Below are 19,191 nucleotides of genomic sequence, written 5' to 3' on the forward strand. Positions count from 1 at the left end.
CATTCGTGTTGAAGCGATGCACCGGTGTTCGAATCCCGCAGGCGGGTACCAATTTTTCTAATGAAATATGTACTCAACAAATGTTCACGATTGACTTCCACGGTGAAGGAATAACATCGTGTAATAAAAATCAAACCCGCAAAATTATAATTTGCGTAATTACTGGTGGTAGGACCTCTTGTGAGTCCGCGCGGATAGGTACCACCGCCCTGCTTATTTCTGCCGTGAAGCAGTAATGCGTTTCGGTTTGAAGGGTGGGGTAGCCGTTGTACTATACTGAGATTTTAGAACTTGTATCTCAAGGTGGGTGGCGCGTCTACGTTGTAGATGTCTATGGGCTCCAGTAACCACTTAACATCAGGTGGGCTGTGAGCTCGTCCACCCATCTACGCAATAAAAAAAAAAAAAAAAAAAAAAAAAGCTAAGTAACTACATTTGATTAAAATAATGACAAATTTTAATAAGATTATGTAACTAAGTAGGAAAAGTAGGTATTGTGAGCTGGAATAGGCCTTCTATGATAGTTGACAGTAACTACAGGTATGTACAATTTCTTATTAAGAAATTTGTTGCTGTAGGTGTACGGTGCTCTACGCATCAGTGGTTCATGGAGGCACACAATATTAATGGTGTACCACTTGAGACGGAGTCCCACTTAGGGCATTTACTTCAAGTTCAAGCCGAGATGTTGTAATAACTCCAAACCAGGACACATATTTCACATAAATAAGCCGGAAGATAGTACTTCTCCGAGCACACTAATAGTTAATTACCTTTTTTTTTATTGATTAGGTCACGTGGTGGAGGATCTTACGGCCCATCTAGTGTTAAGCGATTACCGGAGCCTATAGACATCTACGAGGTAAATGCCGTCATCTACCTTGAGATATAAGTTTTAAGGTCTCAGTATAGTTACAACGGCTGCCCCACCCTTCAAACCGAAACGCATTACTGCTTCACGGCAGAAATAGGCAGGGTGGTGGTACCTACCCGTGCGGACTCACAAGAGGTTCTCCCACCAGTTTATTTATTTGTTATTTGCCTTGATTATTCAAATAAAATTTGTGGGCTTCCCTTTTTAATACGCGATTACTACTCGACGGAATAAATGGGTGTTACCACTAGTAAATAGAAATTATTACACTGGCCGTCTTGGATCCTAAAGTTCCGAACGCTTTCATGCCTTCAATTGAAATATTAATGAAAATAAATTGAAATTTTCGAAATAGCACCAAAAATAAATAAGTATTTAAACTGAGTCTCGTCGGAGGTTCGTTGTAGCTATACCTGTATACATACCTACGAACGTGAATAAAACAATTTCTGAAACTCGCGCCTGGTCTATCGTATATTTATGGTAGTGGGATAATAATAAATAAGAAATACTTAACAAATATTAACCCAAAGAGGTAAATAATGTGCGAACGCATTGTACAAATAAACAAACAAAAGCTAGGAAATGGATTTTCTTCTTATTAAGATCGCATTACATTTGTAATCGATAACAACGCAAGCCTCTAATTGAAAATGTTAACAAAATAATATTTTTTAATCAAGGTTTTTTTTTTAAACCTATAGATAATCGATGTACTAATGAATCTATGTTTCACGGTCATAGCATAGGTGTTTATGCTGCAAAATGACTTTACCGTAATTAGGAACTCTCCGGTACTCCGACCTTGCCACAATTTTCCTCTACAAAGATTAAAAACAATTATTTACAACAATCTCGAACAGACGCCTCATGAATATAATTCCCTCATGAATATAATGACAAAGCTCATTTTAAACGCAGAGTGCTTTTTATTTTCAACATATCTTGTCCATGTTTCATTTGGCCTAAGTTTTGACTTTTGATTAAGATAGGTTCTTAAATTGAAAATCTGGACAGAATTAGTGAAATAGTTTAGTTATAAAATAAGTTGAGTTTATCTGCTGCTTTAACCGCTGAATCTACCATCGGATCGGAATCACGATCCACTGAGAAGATTCGGCAAGAAACTCAGTGAGCCGTGTCTGTGAGTTAAGTTGCACGACGAACCCTTTCTCGCATTCGAAGGGCTCGACGAGAACGGTGACCGGTGCTTGGAATGCCTACAAACACCGAAAGTGGAGTAGGAGAATCTGAAATGACGTGTTTAACGCGACGGTAACTGTTTGTCGTGCGTTAGTCTGAATCGAGTACTTAATTTTTCGAGGCCACGATAAGAGGATGAACTGGAATTACCACTAGGAGACATTTATTAAACAGACAAATTGTCTAATCCTAGCTAGTGTTAAATACATTAGTACTTCATTTTCGGGTTGCACGTCTATCCTAGCGTAATTACAGCAGGCAGTTTTAACTCTCGAAGCTGTCGCAGGACCTGGCAGTTTTTTGTTTCCCAATATAGGGAGATACTGCGGACGTTTTGTTTGCATCCTCAGACTATAATAGTTCTATCATTAAGATGCTGAGCTAATAGTGAAAGCTATTTAAAAAATACAAAATAAACATAAAAATATGAATCCAAAGTGAATCTAAATAAGAATAAATTGTTGTTTTGGTTTGCCATTAAAATAAACTGCTTGCGGTTGATGTGAAGCACGAACTTATTGAATAGTAAAAATAGTAAATTTACGATTACTAATTTCCATAAAGTATAAGGCAAATTTTTGTTTCATTTCCAATTAATAAAACTAAGTATTAAAAATAGGTAGTCCAAAAATAAAACGGTAAAATTTTCATAAAATGTAAATGATAATATAGTCTTGTATAAAATAGAAATTCTTTGTTTTTAAAATAAAACAAATTTCTTTAAATTTCTAATTTCTTTAAATATTTGTACTTCACTTCTTAAGTACACGCTTTTCCTTTGTACAAAAGCTTAAGACGCTGTTTCCTTTGCTTGACCAATGGATGAATTAATTATTATTAAACTAGACTTTTTGGCGGGAACGCGAGGAACGAAGTTGTGTGAATTGTTTTATTTTGTCTATTTGTAGTATTTCTTCAGGTTTAAATGTGTAATAATTATGGCTTATTAACTGTTTAGTAGGTGGGAAAGTGCACAAATGTGGGAAAATTAAACAAAACCGCTGGACGTAGCTTTTCGAGATCCTCCAAAAGCCCACTGAAAAAGTCTCAGTAAATAACCATTTCACGGAGATTATATTTCATCCCATATCATCTAATCAAATTTAATATCATTAATTTTATTAACATCAACTTTATTGCGTTTCAGTTCATATTATACATTTTTTTAAATATGTATAAAAGTTAGGCATTATGATACGATACGGTTGCCTTTCCAGTTTTAAAAATAGAACTAGTAACACTAAATAAAAAATGTCAAATGTCAATAAATGACAACTTGTAAATAGTCTCTAAATATTGTCTTTCAGGAACAGTTTATGTATCCAAATAGAAAATTAAAAATAACTAAATAACTATACATCATGTTAAATATTAAAAAATCTTGGGTAATATAGAGATAATTTCGATTTCGTAAAGTCACTCTTCGGAATGTCAGTTCACTGGAGTTCTGAAATATTAAAATGGGAATATCGCGAGCTCCAGGCCACTGCAATGACCGTGGATTACACGGGCAACAATGTACTACTAGCAGGTCGCAGGTGCCTGGCCATAAAACAAATAAATCAGGAAGAAGATGGCAACGCGGTAAAAAAATATCCTCGCCAAAGTAAATATGATGCTGCCGGTGCTGAGTGGTGTCAATCGTATCACGGGCAAAAATTATGTGCTATTGCAGTAAGTATTTTAAATACAAAATCTAAAATAATACTAGATTTAAAGAAATCATTTGATTATTTGATGATATTACGTGTTTTGTGAAATCAGGAAATAGCATCTCAACTGAAGCAATTTACTAAACATTTGAAAAAGCTAAACTTCCATTCCGTCCATACATCGGTTGTAGATTTTAAACCTTTGATTAAATTCCGAAATAAAAGGCAATTTTCTGAGTAACACATTGTACTTCAAATATTAATTTAAGAAAGCTCACAAACCGTAATATTATATTTTTACCAAAATTGATTTCTGTATTATTAGGTCTATTCCTTTTTGTTTAATTTTTCACATTATTTTAAATAAAATAGTAAGTTATTTTTAGAGCAACCAGAGAGTTGATGTGTATGAATGGAGAGATGGCAATGATTTGACATGTATATGTTCACTCCGTGGCCACACACGGGTTGTTAGTGACACACATTTCCACAGACAAGATCACAATCTTATAGCAACTTGCTCCATAGATACATTCACTCATATGTGGGATTTGAGAGATGCTCGAAAACCTGTCGTGTCGCTATGTGCAGTGGGTGAGTTTATACTTCACATCATAAATAGATTAATGGTTCATTTTTTATTTATTTATTGCGTAGATGGGTGGACGAGCTCATGGCCCACCTGGTGTTAAGTGGTTACCAAAGCCTATAGACATCTACAACGTAAATGCCGCCACCCACCTAGAGACATGAGTTGTAAGGTCTCACTTTAACAGTACAACGGCTGCCCAGCCCTTCAAACTGAAAGGCATACCTGCTTCACAGCAGAAATAGGCACTCACAAGACGTCCTACCACTAAATTACCAGATTCCTTCACCGTGGAAGTCAATCGTTAAGTACTATTTTTCGTACGTGAGTAATTTCTACGTATATTTTTTGCTGCCATTAATGTTAAGGTTTTTTTTTTTTTATGTTAAGGTGACTTAAGTACATATCCCGTTATTGAATTCTCAACTGTATTCCAATAATAGAACGTAAACCATAACAGGAATGGTTAACAGCAGAAATAAGCAAAATGTTTGTATTCAAATTTCAGCTGGTGCTTCACAAGTGCAGTGGAATAAAGTAGCATCACACATAGTAGCCACAGCTCATGACGGTGATATTAAAATATGGGATTATCGGAAGCCATCCTCTCCAATACATTACATATCTGCACATTTATGTAAAATCCACGGAGTAGACTGGAGCCCGCACCATGAGTATCAGCTAGTCACATCTAGTCATGATGGAAGCATTAAATACTTTGATATTAACAATGCAAGAAGACCTGAGAATGTAATTATGACAAACTTCCCAGTATGGCGAGCCATTTATACTCCATTTGGCAGTGGTTTGTTGACAATTGGTGTGGGCTGGGGTGGCCTGCCTCGTGCTGAACAAGCGGGAGTTATTGGTATATGGGTTGGAGGTACTCTAACACATAGACTAGTGGGACATACAGACACGGTTCAAACTATGGTGTGGAGATCAAATACCTCACCATCAAATTATCAGTTGGTTACATGGGGAAGAGATCAATCTTTAAGAGTTTGGGCTATGCATCCATCTTTGTTAAAAATGTGTAACCATTATCTACCAGATGATGAAAATGATGAAGACAACAATAGTGATGGTAAGACAATTTAAATTAATTCTACATCCGATTGTCTTCACTAAAGGCCAGTGTTGTATATGATGTATTGTTACCCAATCCCACACTTCAATCTTTATGTTAGTACTCACAAATTTCAAAGATAAATTGATCATTCTTGACTTAATCTATACATATATGCCATTTTTGTTGCTATATTTGTAAATCTTAATATATTGATTTTTTTAATTTCTCTGGTTGTATATTAATCAATTACATTTGAACTTCTTTTCATACAATCGTGGTTCTTCATGTCATCTGATCATGTTATACCACATCAAAATATGGGGCTTTTTACAGTCGTTTCGGCATGTTTACAATTTTCTAGAGATGTCACAGTTGCTACGATATCCGTTTTTTTGCTATTGACGACAAATGGCGTTACTTTTACCGGCATTACAATATTGTTCAAGTAATTCAGTTAATTAATTATCGTTATCGGCATTCTTATGGCTGAATGCCCTGGTAATTGGCAAAGTCGATATTTTACCGAATGTCATCAAAGTAGAATGCCAAACATTTATATATTTTCAGCAGTCAGCTATGCCTCTACAGCTGGTTCAACAAATGATGTTTCTTTTGGTGACAAAGGACAAGATACGGTAAGTTAAAGGCAGTGTCTCTAACTTATATAAAAATAAGAATAATAATATGTTATTACCTGAATACAATTTTCCATATCAAGATTTCTTCGCAGAATAAACTACCGCATAAAACCTCAATAGATGAAGAATTTGAATCAATTAGAGAAATGGCAAATATTGAAGTTACAGACATGAATATAGAAACACGAACTTGTCAAATCCATTCCGAACGAAATGGTTATGTAGCCAATTTACAGGTTACTTTCCCTAGGAATGTTACTGAACAGATCATACCAAAGTTCTCGTGGCTGTCAGGAACTAATGTGGACAGTCCCATAACCATAAAGATACTGCAAAGCATTAATAGAACTGCTTATCGTAAAAAGAAAGAAGGACACAGATGTTTATTACATTGTTTAAAAACATTAGCAAAGTCAATTGATGAGGTGAGTTTCAGAACACTTATAATTAATGTGTTTTTTTATATAGGGTGCTCAGAAACCGTTTTCGTTTCTCTTCGGTAAATATTCTAATACACCCTGTATATACATAAACAAAGAAATAGAAGATATACAAATTATACAAATAAACATTGAACAAAAAAAGCTTAGATGGGTATAACATATATGTACAACGAAAATGCCTCCACCCACCTTGAGATTTAAGGTTTCACAGTTTTTACAGTACAACGACTACCCCACCCTTCAAACCGAAACGACTGCTTCACGACAGAAACAAGTGGGGTTGTGGTCCGTGCGGACTCACAAGATGTCCTCCTACCACCAGTTATTACTTTTTTTTTTAATTGGCCGGTTTAATTTTATTACACGATGTTATTCCTGATGATATTATGATATTATTCACCGTGGAAGTATTTCGGTGAACATTTGTCAAGTACGTATAATATTTTATTAGTAAAGTTAGTACCTGGCTACGCGGGATTCGAACAGCGTTGCATCGCACCGGACGTCTTATCCTTTTTAGGTCACGACGTCTTCATATTCACTGTGTGATTTCTGATCTAGTATTAAGGTACTTAATCACTCGTTTTAGATACCCGTGAAGAATGACGACACAGACTCGATGAAATCAAGTCAAAGAAGTCAGTCGGAGTGTGAGAATGCAGGCGATTCGTGTATTCCTTTCCCTCGAACATGCGGGGCTAAGTGGTGCGGTGTTAGTACGTTAGTGGTATTCAACCGTCCCCCGAACACCAGGAGGCTGTCATTGAAGCACGAGACGGGAACGCCTCGGTCAATGTCATCGTTATCCTTGATGCCGGGTTTATTTAACACCGGCTACAGTTCTGTGTCGCCTCACGCCACCACGACTCCGTCACCGACGAACCCGCCGGGCTTCCCGCAATTACATCACAAGCACCCGTCCTATTCAATCACAACGTTCTATTTTCAGGATCGATGGGTAAGTACAGTATTTTAAATGAAAGATTATGTTTGTGTGTGTGTGAGTGTTTGCAAGAACACGATTGTGTGTTTTTTGTTGATAGGTAGAAAGTATTAACCTCCCCTTTCAGAAGGAAATATCTAAAAAGTGCCCGAGTAAGGCAGTGTTTGAATCAGTGAATTAGAATTAGATTTTATGTTAATAGTGTGTGTAACCAACAGTAAAATGAATTTTAGAATAATGCTACCAACTGTATGACCACAAAAACATTGTTTAATTTATCGATGTGACACAGCACTATGCTTTTTTTTAAGTGAAACTTCTTTAGGCGCGTTGAGAGTAAAATTTAACTCGCGACAGATTCGTTACGGCTAGAGAGAAAAGATACAATTTAGAAAGAGCGAGAGTGAGAAAATAGAGCGTCTCTCGAGCCACTCAACTGTGGAGAGTGGGAAAGGACAAAGCGAAGGTCGTTTCTCTTATACACAGCATTCCCTATTACAAGATAAATTTGATTTAAGGATGAAAAATGAAGAAAACCACTAGACTACACACCGTAAAAGAAGTTTCATTTCTTTCACGTGCACCAAGGCGCACCATTTTCTTTTTTGTTCTTCCCCGTTCAAATCGCGCGCCACACATTAGCAGATGATTTTCACCGATGGTAGAGCATATTTTATAAAGAGTTGGTATCACGTTCCTGCCTATTTCTGCAACTAAGCAATCCTGCACTTTGGTTTGATTGGTGGCACTACTGTTATATATAAGTAATACAAATGACAACTCGGTCTCATATTTCGACGTGGCTGGTTGCGTTTACATCGTCATTATACTACTTTTACTGGTGGTAGGATCTTTTGAGTCCGCACGGGTAGGTACCACCACCCTGCCTATTTCTGCCGTGAAGCAGTAATGCGTTTCGGTTCGAAGGGTGGGGCAGCCGTTGTAACTATACTGAGACCTTAGAACTTATATATCAAGGTGGGTGGCACATTTACGTCGTAGATGTCTATGGGCTCCAGTAACCACTTAACATCAGGTGGGCTGTGAGCTCGTCCACTCATCTAAGCAATAAAAAAAAAATTAAAAAAATGCGTTTCGGTTCGAAGAGTGGGGCAGCCGTTGTAACTATACTGAGACCTTAGAACTTATATGTCAAGGTGGGTGGCGCATTTACGTTGTAGATGTCTATGGGCTTCAGTAACTTAACACCAGATGGGCTGTGAGCTCGTCCACCCATCTAAGCAATAAAAAAAAACACGAGGATTCATGTAATTACGTAACACTAGGTGGGCCGTGAGACTCATCGACGCAAAAAAAACTTTATAGAATAAGTATGTGCGGTGAAATACATTAAGACGTTTGAAGTCCGTTGCAGAAGGCACAAGGTCGCCGCGCGGGCAGCATCCGCAGTCGCGGAAGTATATCTGGGTGCTCATCGCCTAGAGTGGTGCTGTATGCTGCCACCGATCTCTTTCCTCTCAATCGCACTCTTGCTGAAAAGTACGTCATCAATTCTGATAATCCAATCGGTAAGTCTTAATATTGGTTTTAGAAATATATTATTGGAACTTAAATTCAGCATGAATAATCGTCACTTTAATAAATCGTCGCTGTCAAACCAAAATCTGCTATGTGCAAAAACTATTCTGAATTAACGAGTAAAGACATTTTCGTATAAAATTTTATATGAAGGTGAATTTTTAAGAATTATATCAAATGAAAGCTATAGATAAATATTAAAGCTAAAGACACAGCAGTTTTTTTTATACGGTAGATAGGGCTGTGAACTATACGAAAAGGTCAAAAAGTAAAAATCTCAATAAGTACACATAGCAGATTTTGATTTAACAACAACGAAATTCATATTATGCGAGCCGCCTTACACCCGCGACGCAGCCGACATGTGTCTCAACTCTAATAGAGTCAGCACTATTGCTAATCAGTTGAAAAAATTAGCAAATATCTAAATCATAAAGATATATTTAGTGATTTTAATTATTTCCGTAAATGATTGAATGGTATGATTTAAAAAAATATATCTCACTCCGATTTTTTTCTTTGTTTTATGTCTTCAAACAGACATGTGCGAAACAAACGCTAAAGTGGCAACGGAAGAAGGAGAACGTGACCTCGCGCACGCCTGGTCTCTGGCCGCGCTTACTGCTAAAGCTCTGAAAGCGAAAGTTGTCGATCATTTAACTTCCAGCGAAGAAAGCATGGGCTGGGTCGGACATCCTTTGTGCTGTAATCTACTGCAATCCTTGTGAGTACCCAAAAATCGATAATATTAAAGTATAAATTTTATAATAGTGACATAACTTGTCCCATCCCTAGTACGATGGTCAACATAACGCTTAATATTTTTTTATTTTTTATTTTATTGCCTTTGAAGGCAGGCGAGCATACGGCCCACCTGATGGTGAGTGGTTACCGTCGCCCATGGACCTCAGCAATGCCAAGGGCAGAGCCAAGCCGCTGCCTACCGCTAAATAATACCACAATTAATACCACAATATATAAATAAGAAACTTTTGTAACTCAAATATAATCTATAATTCATAGATAATTTTATGACAATGGCAACGTGCGTCGATAGCATAAGTGTAGAGGGGTTTCCGGTTATCACCTTACAAAAATACCATTAGACGTGATTACTGTAACTACGACTTTATTTAAATAATGTTTTTTTTTTGTAATATTTTATTATTACTTTGGAATTACTATTACTTTGGAATTATATTTTAATTTTCATCTCTGATAGTAGGAATTCATAGATTACAGTGCAATTATTCATTTGGTATACACCCAAGAAGTATCCGTTGGAATTCTTTAGAGCTACAACTTGTGTTATGATCCGGATATATCCGAGCTTCTAGTACTAACATAAAAACAGGTTCGTAGGGGAGTAGGTAATGAAGGTGTGGATCTGTGGTAGCACTACAGACTTCTTAAGCATTACATATGGTTGGGTATCCTGATGAATAAATAACCCGACAGATTTATACGTCCGGAAGCTAAGAATACAGTTGCTCAATAGTAAATTCACTGGTGGTAGGACCTCTTGTGAGTCCGCGTGGGTAGGTACCACCGCCCTGCTTATTTCTGCCGTGAAGCAGTAATGCGTTTCGGTTTGAAGGGTGGGGCAGCCGTTATAACTATACTGAGACCTTAAAATTTATATCTCAAGGTGGGTGGCGCATTTACGTTGTAGATGTCTATGGGCTCCAGTAACCATTTAACATCAGGTGCCCATCTAAGCAACAAAAAAAAAAAACTTTTTCAACGAGTATCAACTTGTTTGTATGTTTGTATTTTGATTGTAAAAGGTTAGTTATTTTGAGAATGCATGCGAAGGTTAATAATATTATGTAGATATTAAACACGTTGTTTCAGAATATCGCATTACGCTAAAGCGTCGAACGTGCAGATGGCCGCAATGTTGGCTTGTGCGTTTTCGATATTTAACGAAACTAGTAATTCTAGTTCCCAATCAACTATCAGTAGTTCCAGTTATGTGAGTTGAATATGATATTTTTTATAAAAAAAAAAATTAAACATTTAATATTTTTTTAAACTATGTACCTAACGAAATCTTTATTTATCAGAAACTTCAAAACTAATAAATTACCATACATTATTTTTACTATTTTCACCCTAATATGATCAAAATCACTGAGATAAAATAAATAAAAAATCGACTTGCTGCCTAAGCATGTATTTTAGTTTTCAAATAAATTTACTTAAATAAATATTACTCGAAAATAAATATAAAGTTTATCCGAATATCGCACTTGTTGTTACCTCATTGTCGACATAATCGAATCGACAGTCATGTGTTGATAATGATACTAAATGTTTTTTTGGGCCAGACCAGAACAAAAGGAATATCGCTGTTGAACATTAGAATGATGTCATTTGGTCATTAAGTCAAAAGCAAATTAATTTTGAACTTCAAACGGAATCTAATAATTTTTTATTTAAAAAAAAAGAAAAATATAAAGTCCTCGCTCAACATGCATTTATTAAACTTTTAATATGGAATCGGCAACGTGTATCTATGTTGTAATTTTTTATTGATGTGGACGATATGGTTATTGAAATCCGTAGACCTCGCAACTTTAAATGCCATCACCCATTTGAGACATGAGATCGAAGTCTCCTTTGTATTCTATAACGGCTGTCTCAACCTGCAGTCAACGCAATACTTCAGAAGTAGGGTGGATGGATGGTGGTACATACCCATGCGAACCCACATTACGTCCTATTACCGTCAATGATGGCGCAAATTAAAAAAATAACTATTATTATCTTTAATACAAGGGGTAATTTCTTGATCGTGGAAGTCGATCGTGTATGTGTGTTAGGTATGTAGTTCATTAGAAAAAAAATCTTCCTGTATACGCAATTTGAACACCGGTTTTTCTCGATAGTAGATACGACTACACCGGTCATCTTAACCTTACCCTTAGCCCACGACGAATTCTAAATCTAATTTGACTTATATGGTCGTCTTTTCTGTAGCTGGAAGTTATATTAGATAGCCAGACACAACTAAACTATACCATACAATTGTAATGTCAGCTGCTGAACTTATCTATATAATTTAACTTAATTAGGTGGACCGTGATGAATTGACTTTATTAATAATTGATAAGATCACTCATAGTTCAATAGAAACCATGTGGTTTTATTGAGAAACTACTCCTAAACTATTGAGTGCAGCTCCCGTAGAGTCAGTTATTCACTTTCGTCCAAACCACTTCCACTTGCTACGAAGAAAATATTTGATTAAAAAAAAAGGTGATCAATTTATTAATTAACAGTAAAGATTTATTCTGATTAGATATGCAATAGTGAAAAATGCTAGGGTGTATTTACTTTAAAGTTTAAATTGGCCCAAACCTATAAAAAACTGTGCGTCTCGGGACGCCCGGCAAAAGTGATAACATATACTAATCTAAGTTGAACTATTTAATTTTGAAATTGTTTAACTTAAGAAAAGCTTAGGTTATTACTTAAATTTTATGTATATCAATATGATAATGTAAAGAAAATTGTAACATTAATTGAAAAATATATATAAATATGTAGTTGGGAGTTACATACATTAGATATGTGTCGTTCGCGAACGAACGAATCAAACGACCCGGGTCTCAAAATCCGCGCGAACGATATGGTCACTTTAACAAATATGAGTTGTTCACTAGATCGACTCGTTTAACAAAACCTAAGAATCAGAAGAAAAGAACCATACGACAGTCATTCGGGTCATTTCGGGTATGCCGGGTCTTGACCCGCGCCCGTCTCGGTTAGTCGTTCGTTGTCGCATAATGATGCATAACGCATTTGAATTGTTTTGATCTCACATAAACAATCGAACTATAACAGTTCCTTTAAAATGTTATTCAATACTAAACTTTATCCAGCCAGTGACCTGATAATATTAATTACGTCATAAATTGATGTGATCAACGGTAATCCAAACGTTGGACTGAACGGGTACGAACCGGATCATTTTGTCAACAGGTCAGTATTGATCTGAATCTCTAAAATTAAATGAACGACACATATCTAACATACATACATTCTCAGTATCGCTGCGGTGTGCGTGAGTGAAAGGGAAGCCAGACAGACTGGCGCCGTAACGCGTTACGTAACGAAGCGCTTTACCCTCCCATAAGAAGTTATCATCCACTGGACCTCTTGTGAGTCCGCACGGGTAGGTACCACCACCCTACCTATTTCTGCCGTGAAGCAATAATGCGTTTCGGTTTGAAGGGTGGGGCAGCCGTTGTAACTATACTGAGACCTTTAAACTCATATCTGAAGGGGGGTGGCGGCATTTACGTTGTAGATGTCTATGAGCTCCGGTAACCGCTTAACCAGGTGAGCTGTGAGCTCGTCCACACATCTACACAATAAAAAAAAAAACCAAAACATTTCTCAGGGCAATGGAACTTCACCGTACAGCACCGTAAATCAGTACAGTGAAATCAGCGCTGACGGTTGGACCCTGCCCATAGTGCTCCGAAGCAACTCATGTTCGGAGGCGGAGAATTTCTACACGGACTCGACCGTTTCGAAATCCGAACGCACATCGTCGTGCGTACTGGACGAGACGACCGTCCACTCGTACCACTGTTTCAAGAGAGTCTACGCCGACATATTACACCGATGGCAACTGATATACAAGAAAACGGAGGTAAGATGTTTTCCTGTTTATTCGCTGTTGTTAACGTCTATTTTTTTTAACATATAATAATAGTTTATATTACACACCTCGTGGAAAGTGGTAGCAATTTTATTTGATTTCGAGACATTTGCTTTGCTGCAGGAATACGTAGAACGGTGGTTTTAAGTACTTATCATTTGTTTCGTAATGTTAATATATTAAAAATTCTGAATTAGCTTAAAAAATATGTTACCCAAATTGAGAATCTCTACGTGGAAATCATTCAAAAATGGTTTCCTAATTTTCTTCTAAAACGCTCAAAATTATGACATTAATCAAAATATTGACTATTGATTAAAAAATTATTGACTTTGTTACTGTCGTCATATTAATCTATACTAATATATAAATCTACAGTGGTTTTTACGGATGTTTCGTTATAACTACTGAACTATGCATTCGATTGACTTGAAACTTGGTATCCATGTAGAAAATACATGTACTTAATGGATAGGCTAACATTTATACGAGTGTTGGACTCCCTACACCAGTTGCGGGGCGTTAATGATGAGAATCTTTGTGGGGGTGAGAAATAATAATGTGAATTTTAAATGCCCAGTGAAGCGGACGGGTACAGCTAGTATAGTTATAAGATTATTATATCCGAGTTTTGTTTCAATTATTTAAAAATGTTAGAGTGCATAAACGTTGCGGCTTTCGGACAGGTGATGAAACAAGTGAGCGGGCGGCAGCAAACGGGCGAGGTGCGGTACGCGGGCCCCGAGTCGCTGTCGGAGTGTGCGTGGTGCGGCGCGGGACGCAGCGGCGTGCGCTGTGCTGCGTGCGGCCGCGCGGCGCTGCGGTGCGCGGTGTGCGCGCTCGCGGTCCGCGGCCTGGCCTGCGCCTGCGCCTACTGCGGACACGCCGGCCACGCCGCACACATGCTCGCCTGGTAACGCACTCTCTCACATTCTATTACAAACTAAAACTGACGAAATTCCCTCTAACTCTAAATCATTTATTTACCTTGAAACATTTCGCGTAAACACTCGTAAATAAAGCCTCGCACATGCTCAATGAATTGTTCTACACTCGACACGTGTTTTCTGAAGTATAAGACCCATCCTAACACTAAATGACCGATTTTAGTCTTCTCGTGGACTCACGTTCTTGTATACATTCAGGTTTGCGGAACGCGACACTTGCCCCACGGGTTGCGGATGCAAATGCGTTATGGAAGGAAATTCAGGATGGAAAGGAGTGAAGTACTGAACTATTTGCCATTAACATCTTCATAACTTTAAATCCAAGTTAAAATTAAACGCTGTTGAGATTTTGTAATATTTTTTTTTCTTTCTTATCAAGACTTCAAATTCTTTTATATTTCTGCTAATATCTGTACTTTCTGTAAAGTTAGGATAAAACAAAAAGGTGCTTACTTATATTTATCATATAATAAAATCGAGCGTGCTAAACGTATAATATATTTTCTTCAAAAAGCAATAATATATATTTTAATTAAAAAATGCTTCACTTAAATAGTTAAAGTTATTTTTAAGTAATCTAATTTCTCATGTGTAATTTTATACAGAGACACGTGCCTGGATAATGTGTCTATGTAATCTAACCGCTTTCGTGTCGTATTTCATAGATTAGAATACGAAAACCTGACCACAGGAGCACGTACCGTGAACGCAATCAAAGATTCAACATTTAAATCAGTATATTCTTACTTTAATATCATATCAAATATGGGGCGAGCTATTAAAATGATCAGCCGGTAATTGACTGCAGAGCAATTTTTGACAAGTTTCAAATGCTGACGCCAAACAGTACGATCATTGAATTTTATAACAAACTGCTCTCAAATTTAGTTGTACACTAAAATTAATATGTATGTACATACAGAATAAAGACACGTGTATTGTTTATAAAAAAATAACGTTGCGTATATATTTTAAAACATTTAATAAAATTTGTACATATTAAAGCTACTGTATCGTGCATGTTACAGTTTTTTTTCATTTTTTTTTTTTTTTAATTACTATTTTCTAAGCGTTACTTGTTAAGTTAAATTAATGAAGACTGCCGAATTTTATGTACATTCGAATAAAGAAGATTTCGATAAATATTTTTTAGCATTTTATTTAAGTATCTTAAAACAATTGTTTCAAACAAAACATAAGTGTGCACTTTAGTATCGTAAATTTAGTGAATCCTAATTTAATTTGTTTTATTTACCTATTGATTACACAAATGAGCATAGACATTGATAATTACGATTTTTATCATCTCTTTTGTTGCCATTGCCAAGCCGACGGCCAACCTGATGGTGACTGGTTTCCGTCGCTCATGAATATCGGCAATGCCATGGGCACACCCAAGCCACTGCGTATAAAGAGAAATAAAATTTACGCCATAGACGTTTTTTTTTTTCTTTTTTTTTCCTACCTAAGCTGATAGCCTTGAGAGGCTATTTCAGCGTAACCTTAACTAGTAGGTGAGCTCACGGGGCTCAAACCGGAGTGATGCTAACACTGACCCTAGCAAGAGCAGTGCTTCGCAGAATCTACCACCGGATCGGAAACGCGCCCCACTGAGAAGATCCGGCGAGAAACTCAGTGGGCTAAAAACGTAAGGCTGTTCTAAATGATTCTGTAGACATTACAACGTGCCCACATGGAAACATGTCCTATTGGTTTTGTATAACGGCTGGTTTCACCGATCAAATGCTGCGCGCCACATTCCAGGTTCACCAAATATAAAGTTACTACTAATAACACATGTTTACTGGTGGTAGAACCCTTGTGAGTCCGCGCGGGTGAAGCAGTAATGCGTTTCGCTTTGAAGAGTGGGGCATCCGTTGTAACTATACTAAGACCTTAGAACTTCTTATCTCAAGGTGGGTGGCGCATTTACGCTGTAGATGTCTATGGGCTCCAGTACCACTTAACACCTGGTGGGCTGTGAGCTCATCCAACCATCCAATAAATATTTTTATTTATTTATTGAAAACAATTTCATTTTCCTTAGTCAAGCAAGTACTTATATCATATAGTTTCAGGTTCACACTTACGGAGTGAGCAATCTATAGCGTAGGCAAGTGTAAGTAATACGCACCCGCCTGATTGGTTGAATGATATATTTTTCAAATGTATTCTTTAAAGATATCGACATACTTAACTGTTATATTAAACAATTAATCAATGTCTACACTCAATTTGAGAATCCATCGCTTCATGTCTATCTGTTTAAAGCATTTATATACACCCCAACCAATTTATTAATAAACAATGGTTCCATTGTCATTTCCTTTTAAGTCTTTAATGAGATCGCATTGATAAAAATAGGTACCATTTAATAGAATATGCGTTTTCGTTAAATTTAGCCAATTAATTCTTAAAGCGTTTCTGTGCTTATACACATCGTTGTCTTCCTAAGTACAGATAAAAAAATAAACTTTCGTTATATGACAAAATGTTTTAAATTTCAGCGATGTTTTATAGCAAACACAAATCCCAATGTTGAGACCAATTTATATTATACTATAAACAAAAAAAAAACGTGATTTCAAGAAAGATCTAAGATTAACATTGGTAAATAACTACATTACTCAAACTATGTTACTAAAAAAACAGAATCTACAGTAAGGCTACCATCATAGACAGTATACATAATATCTACAATCAAATAAACCAGGCACACAAAAAAAAATGAGTTTTTAAGCTAACAATATTAAAAACATTTATGTTATTTTATGAGTAGTTGATGATTCCGATTAAATTATTTCGTAAATAATACACATTCCATGTCATATTTTCAAATTTTGGAACATTTGGAACAACAAAAAAACATTTTATAATTAATATTCATATCAGCGCAAGTGACGACTTTAAACTTTCGCTAATTTGTGTTAATTTTTATATGATAAACACTTCGCGCTCCGTATTGTTTCCAGATACGTCTGGTGTAGCGTCCTGATGTACCGGTAAAATGGGGCGATTAGGGATTGAGAGGCGAATCGGGAAAAAACCGGGAAATTCTTTCGACGCTCAATATAAGTTTTATATTCGTTGCAAAATCTTCCATTTTTTGTAGTTTAATAGTAGAATGTTGAAAGTTCACAAAACAACTCTGAATATGCATGATAATAGCTGCTAACTTATAAAAAATCGCGTATCAAATTAACTTCCTGTGGTGGTAATTATTTTAGTGCTAGAAACTTTGCTCTCTTTTATTTATTTGATAATAATAGAAGACGACTATGATTTATAAACGTTATTTAGTGTTTGAACCAGCATATATATTAAAGGTAAGTCTCAGTTATTATTGGTTTTAATGTATTTGATTAAATAAAAATACATGTAAAAATCTGTTGTTTTTGGGGATATTGGGGACGTCTTAGGTACAAATAACAACGAAAAAGAGGTCAATTGGGATGACAATACGTGAAATGGAAACGACCTAAGTATAAATAGGTACAGGTTTGTAGGGTTGTCTATGTAGTTATAACAATATTTTTTAAATTTGTTAGTAAAAATCTGGTTTATTCGAAGCGAAATTGGGAATAAGTCTTTAGTTGAAATAGATAAGCAATTTAATATAAGGAAGTCGATTTTGCAGAGACATGTAACAAGATCAATGAAATCTCAAGGTGGACAAAAATGTCTAAGTAATACATAATAAAATATTTAATATTTGTTCAGAGTGGGGGTATTCATCTGATTAATCCATAGAATAACCGACACACCTAATCTCTTAACCCAGATAGAAATATCAGCCCCTAAGTACTTACCAAGAACGGAGAAATATAAACCGTTTCTAAGAAAGCCCATTATATATGTATAAATATATATATATATTTGTTAATGCAATTAATGTTGTTAATGCACTGTCGATTGCACCTATAATTGAGGTGATGTCTGCCATGTACTTTTGTCAGTTTTTCAATTTTTTTTATTGATGATCACTTTGTTGGTGCAACTAAATAAATAAATAAATTAAAACTATATATAAAAATAAAAGTAGTGCCAACCCTAGCAAATTTCTCATTTCGTCCCAATTAACCGCAATTTTCGGGTAAATAGGGATTACACCTATTTTTGCATTTTTTGCTTAAACTGTAATGCTAGTTGTATAATTTTAAATTAGACAACAAAGATGCCCCCAAGACTCAATCATTTTGATCCTGATATAGCATTATATACATCAACAACTACCTTAAAATTGCTCATAAAGTTGGAATTTGTCCCTAATCGCCCCATTTTACGGTATTTAAAAGACGCGCCAAGTTTGTCGTGGGACATCTACGCTAGATGTTTTTTTAGAACTGCATCCACCATAGACTTACGGTTAGTACCTATACCGCCTAAACATGACGCGTCCATGGTCAAGGACAACGTAATGTGCACACAGAATAAATGTCGACATTGGAAGCATAACGTTTGATTTTCCATTTTGATTGCGTTTTTTACATCAATTATAATTAATCAACAAATATTAAATTTACTTTCAATTTACAAAGATCGAGTGTTGGGTATTGGATATCTAATAATCAGTGTTAACCAATTTATCGATATATGAAAAAGAAAAAAGAACAACTCTA

The 19,191-nt window shown here is 36.0% G+C and overlaps 1 protein-coding gene across 4 annotated transcripts; it reads left to right on the forward strand.

Moving 5' to 3' along the window:
* The first annotated feature begins 3,333 nt into the window (after window positions 1-3,333).
* Wdr59 (WD repeat domain 59) lies at window positions 3,334-15,717 on the forward strand. 4 transcript variants are annotated; one of them, XM_028183878.2, is made up of 12 exons: window positions 3,334-3,751; window positions 4,116-4,323; window positions 4,827-5,405; window positions 5,958-6,025; window positions 6,109-6,453; window positions 7,061-7,429; window positions 8,790-8,943; window positions 9,494-9,677; window positions 10,808-10,928; window positions 13,362-13,616; window positions 14,312-14,538; window positions 14,771-15,717. In XM_028183878.2, the coding sequence occupies exons 1-12, from the start codon at window positions 3,506-3,508 to the stop codon at window positions 14,856-14,858; spliced, it is 2,844 nt and encodes a 947-aa protein (XP_028039679.2). In that variant the 5' UTR covers window positions 3,334-3,505; the 3' UTR covers window positions 14,859-15,717. The 4 variants fall into 4 exon arrangements, with proteins under 4 accessions (XP_028039679.2, XP_028039680.2, XP_028039683.2 ...); XM_028183879.2 differs by having other exon boundaries at window positions 5,961-6,025; XM_028183882.2 differs by having other exon boundaries at window positions 5,961-6,025; window positions 6,121-6,453.
* The last annotated feature ends 3,474 nt before the right edge of the window (window positions 15,718-19,191 follow it).

The sequence above is a fragment of the Bombyx mandarina genome, chromosome 04 (assembly GCF_030267445.1).
Source record: "Bombyx mandarina strain Sakado chromosome 04, ASM3026744v2".
In the NCBI taxonomy this organism is placed as follows: Eukaryota; Metazoa; Arthropoda; class Insecta; order Lepidoptera; family Bombycidae; genus Bombyx; species Bombyx mandarina.

Coding starts and splice junctions, on each gene's coding strand:
- Wdr59 (XM_028183878.2), top strand. CDS start 3,506: ATGTCAGTTCACTGGAGTTCTGAAATATTAAAATGGGAATATCGCGAG. Junction 4,324..4,826: donor CGTGTCGCTATGTGCAGTGG/GTGAGTTTATAC, acceptor TTCAAATTTCAG/CTGGTGCTTCACAAGTGCAG. Junction 13,617..14,311: donor TGATATACAAGAAAACGGAG/GTAAGATGTTTT, acceptor GCTTTCGGACAG/GTGATGAAACAAGTGAGCGG.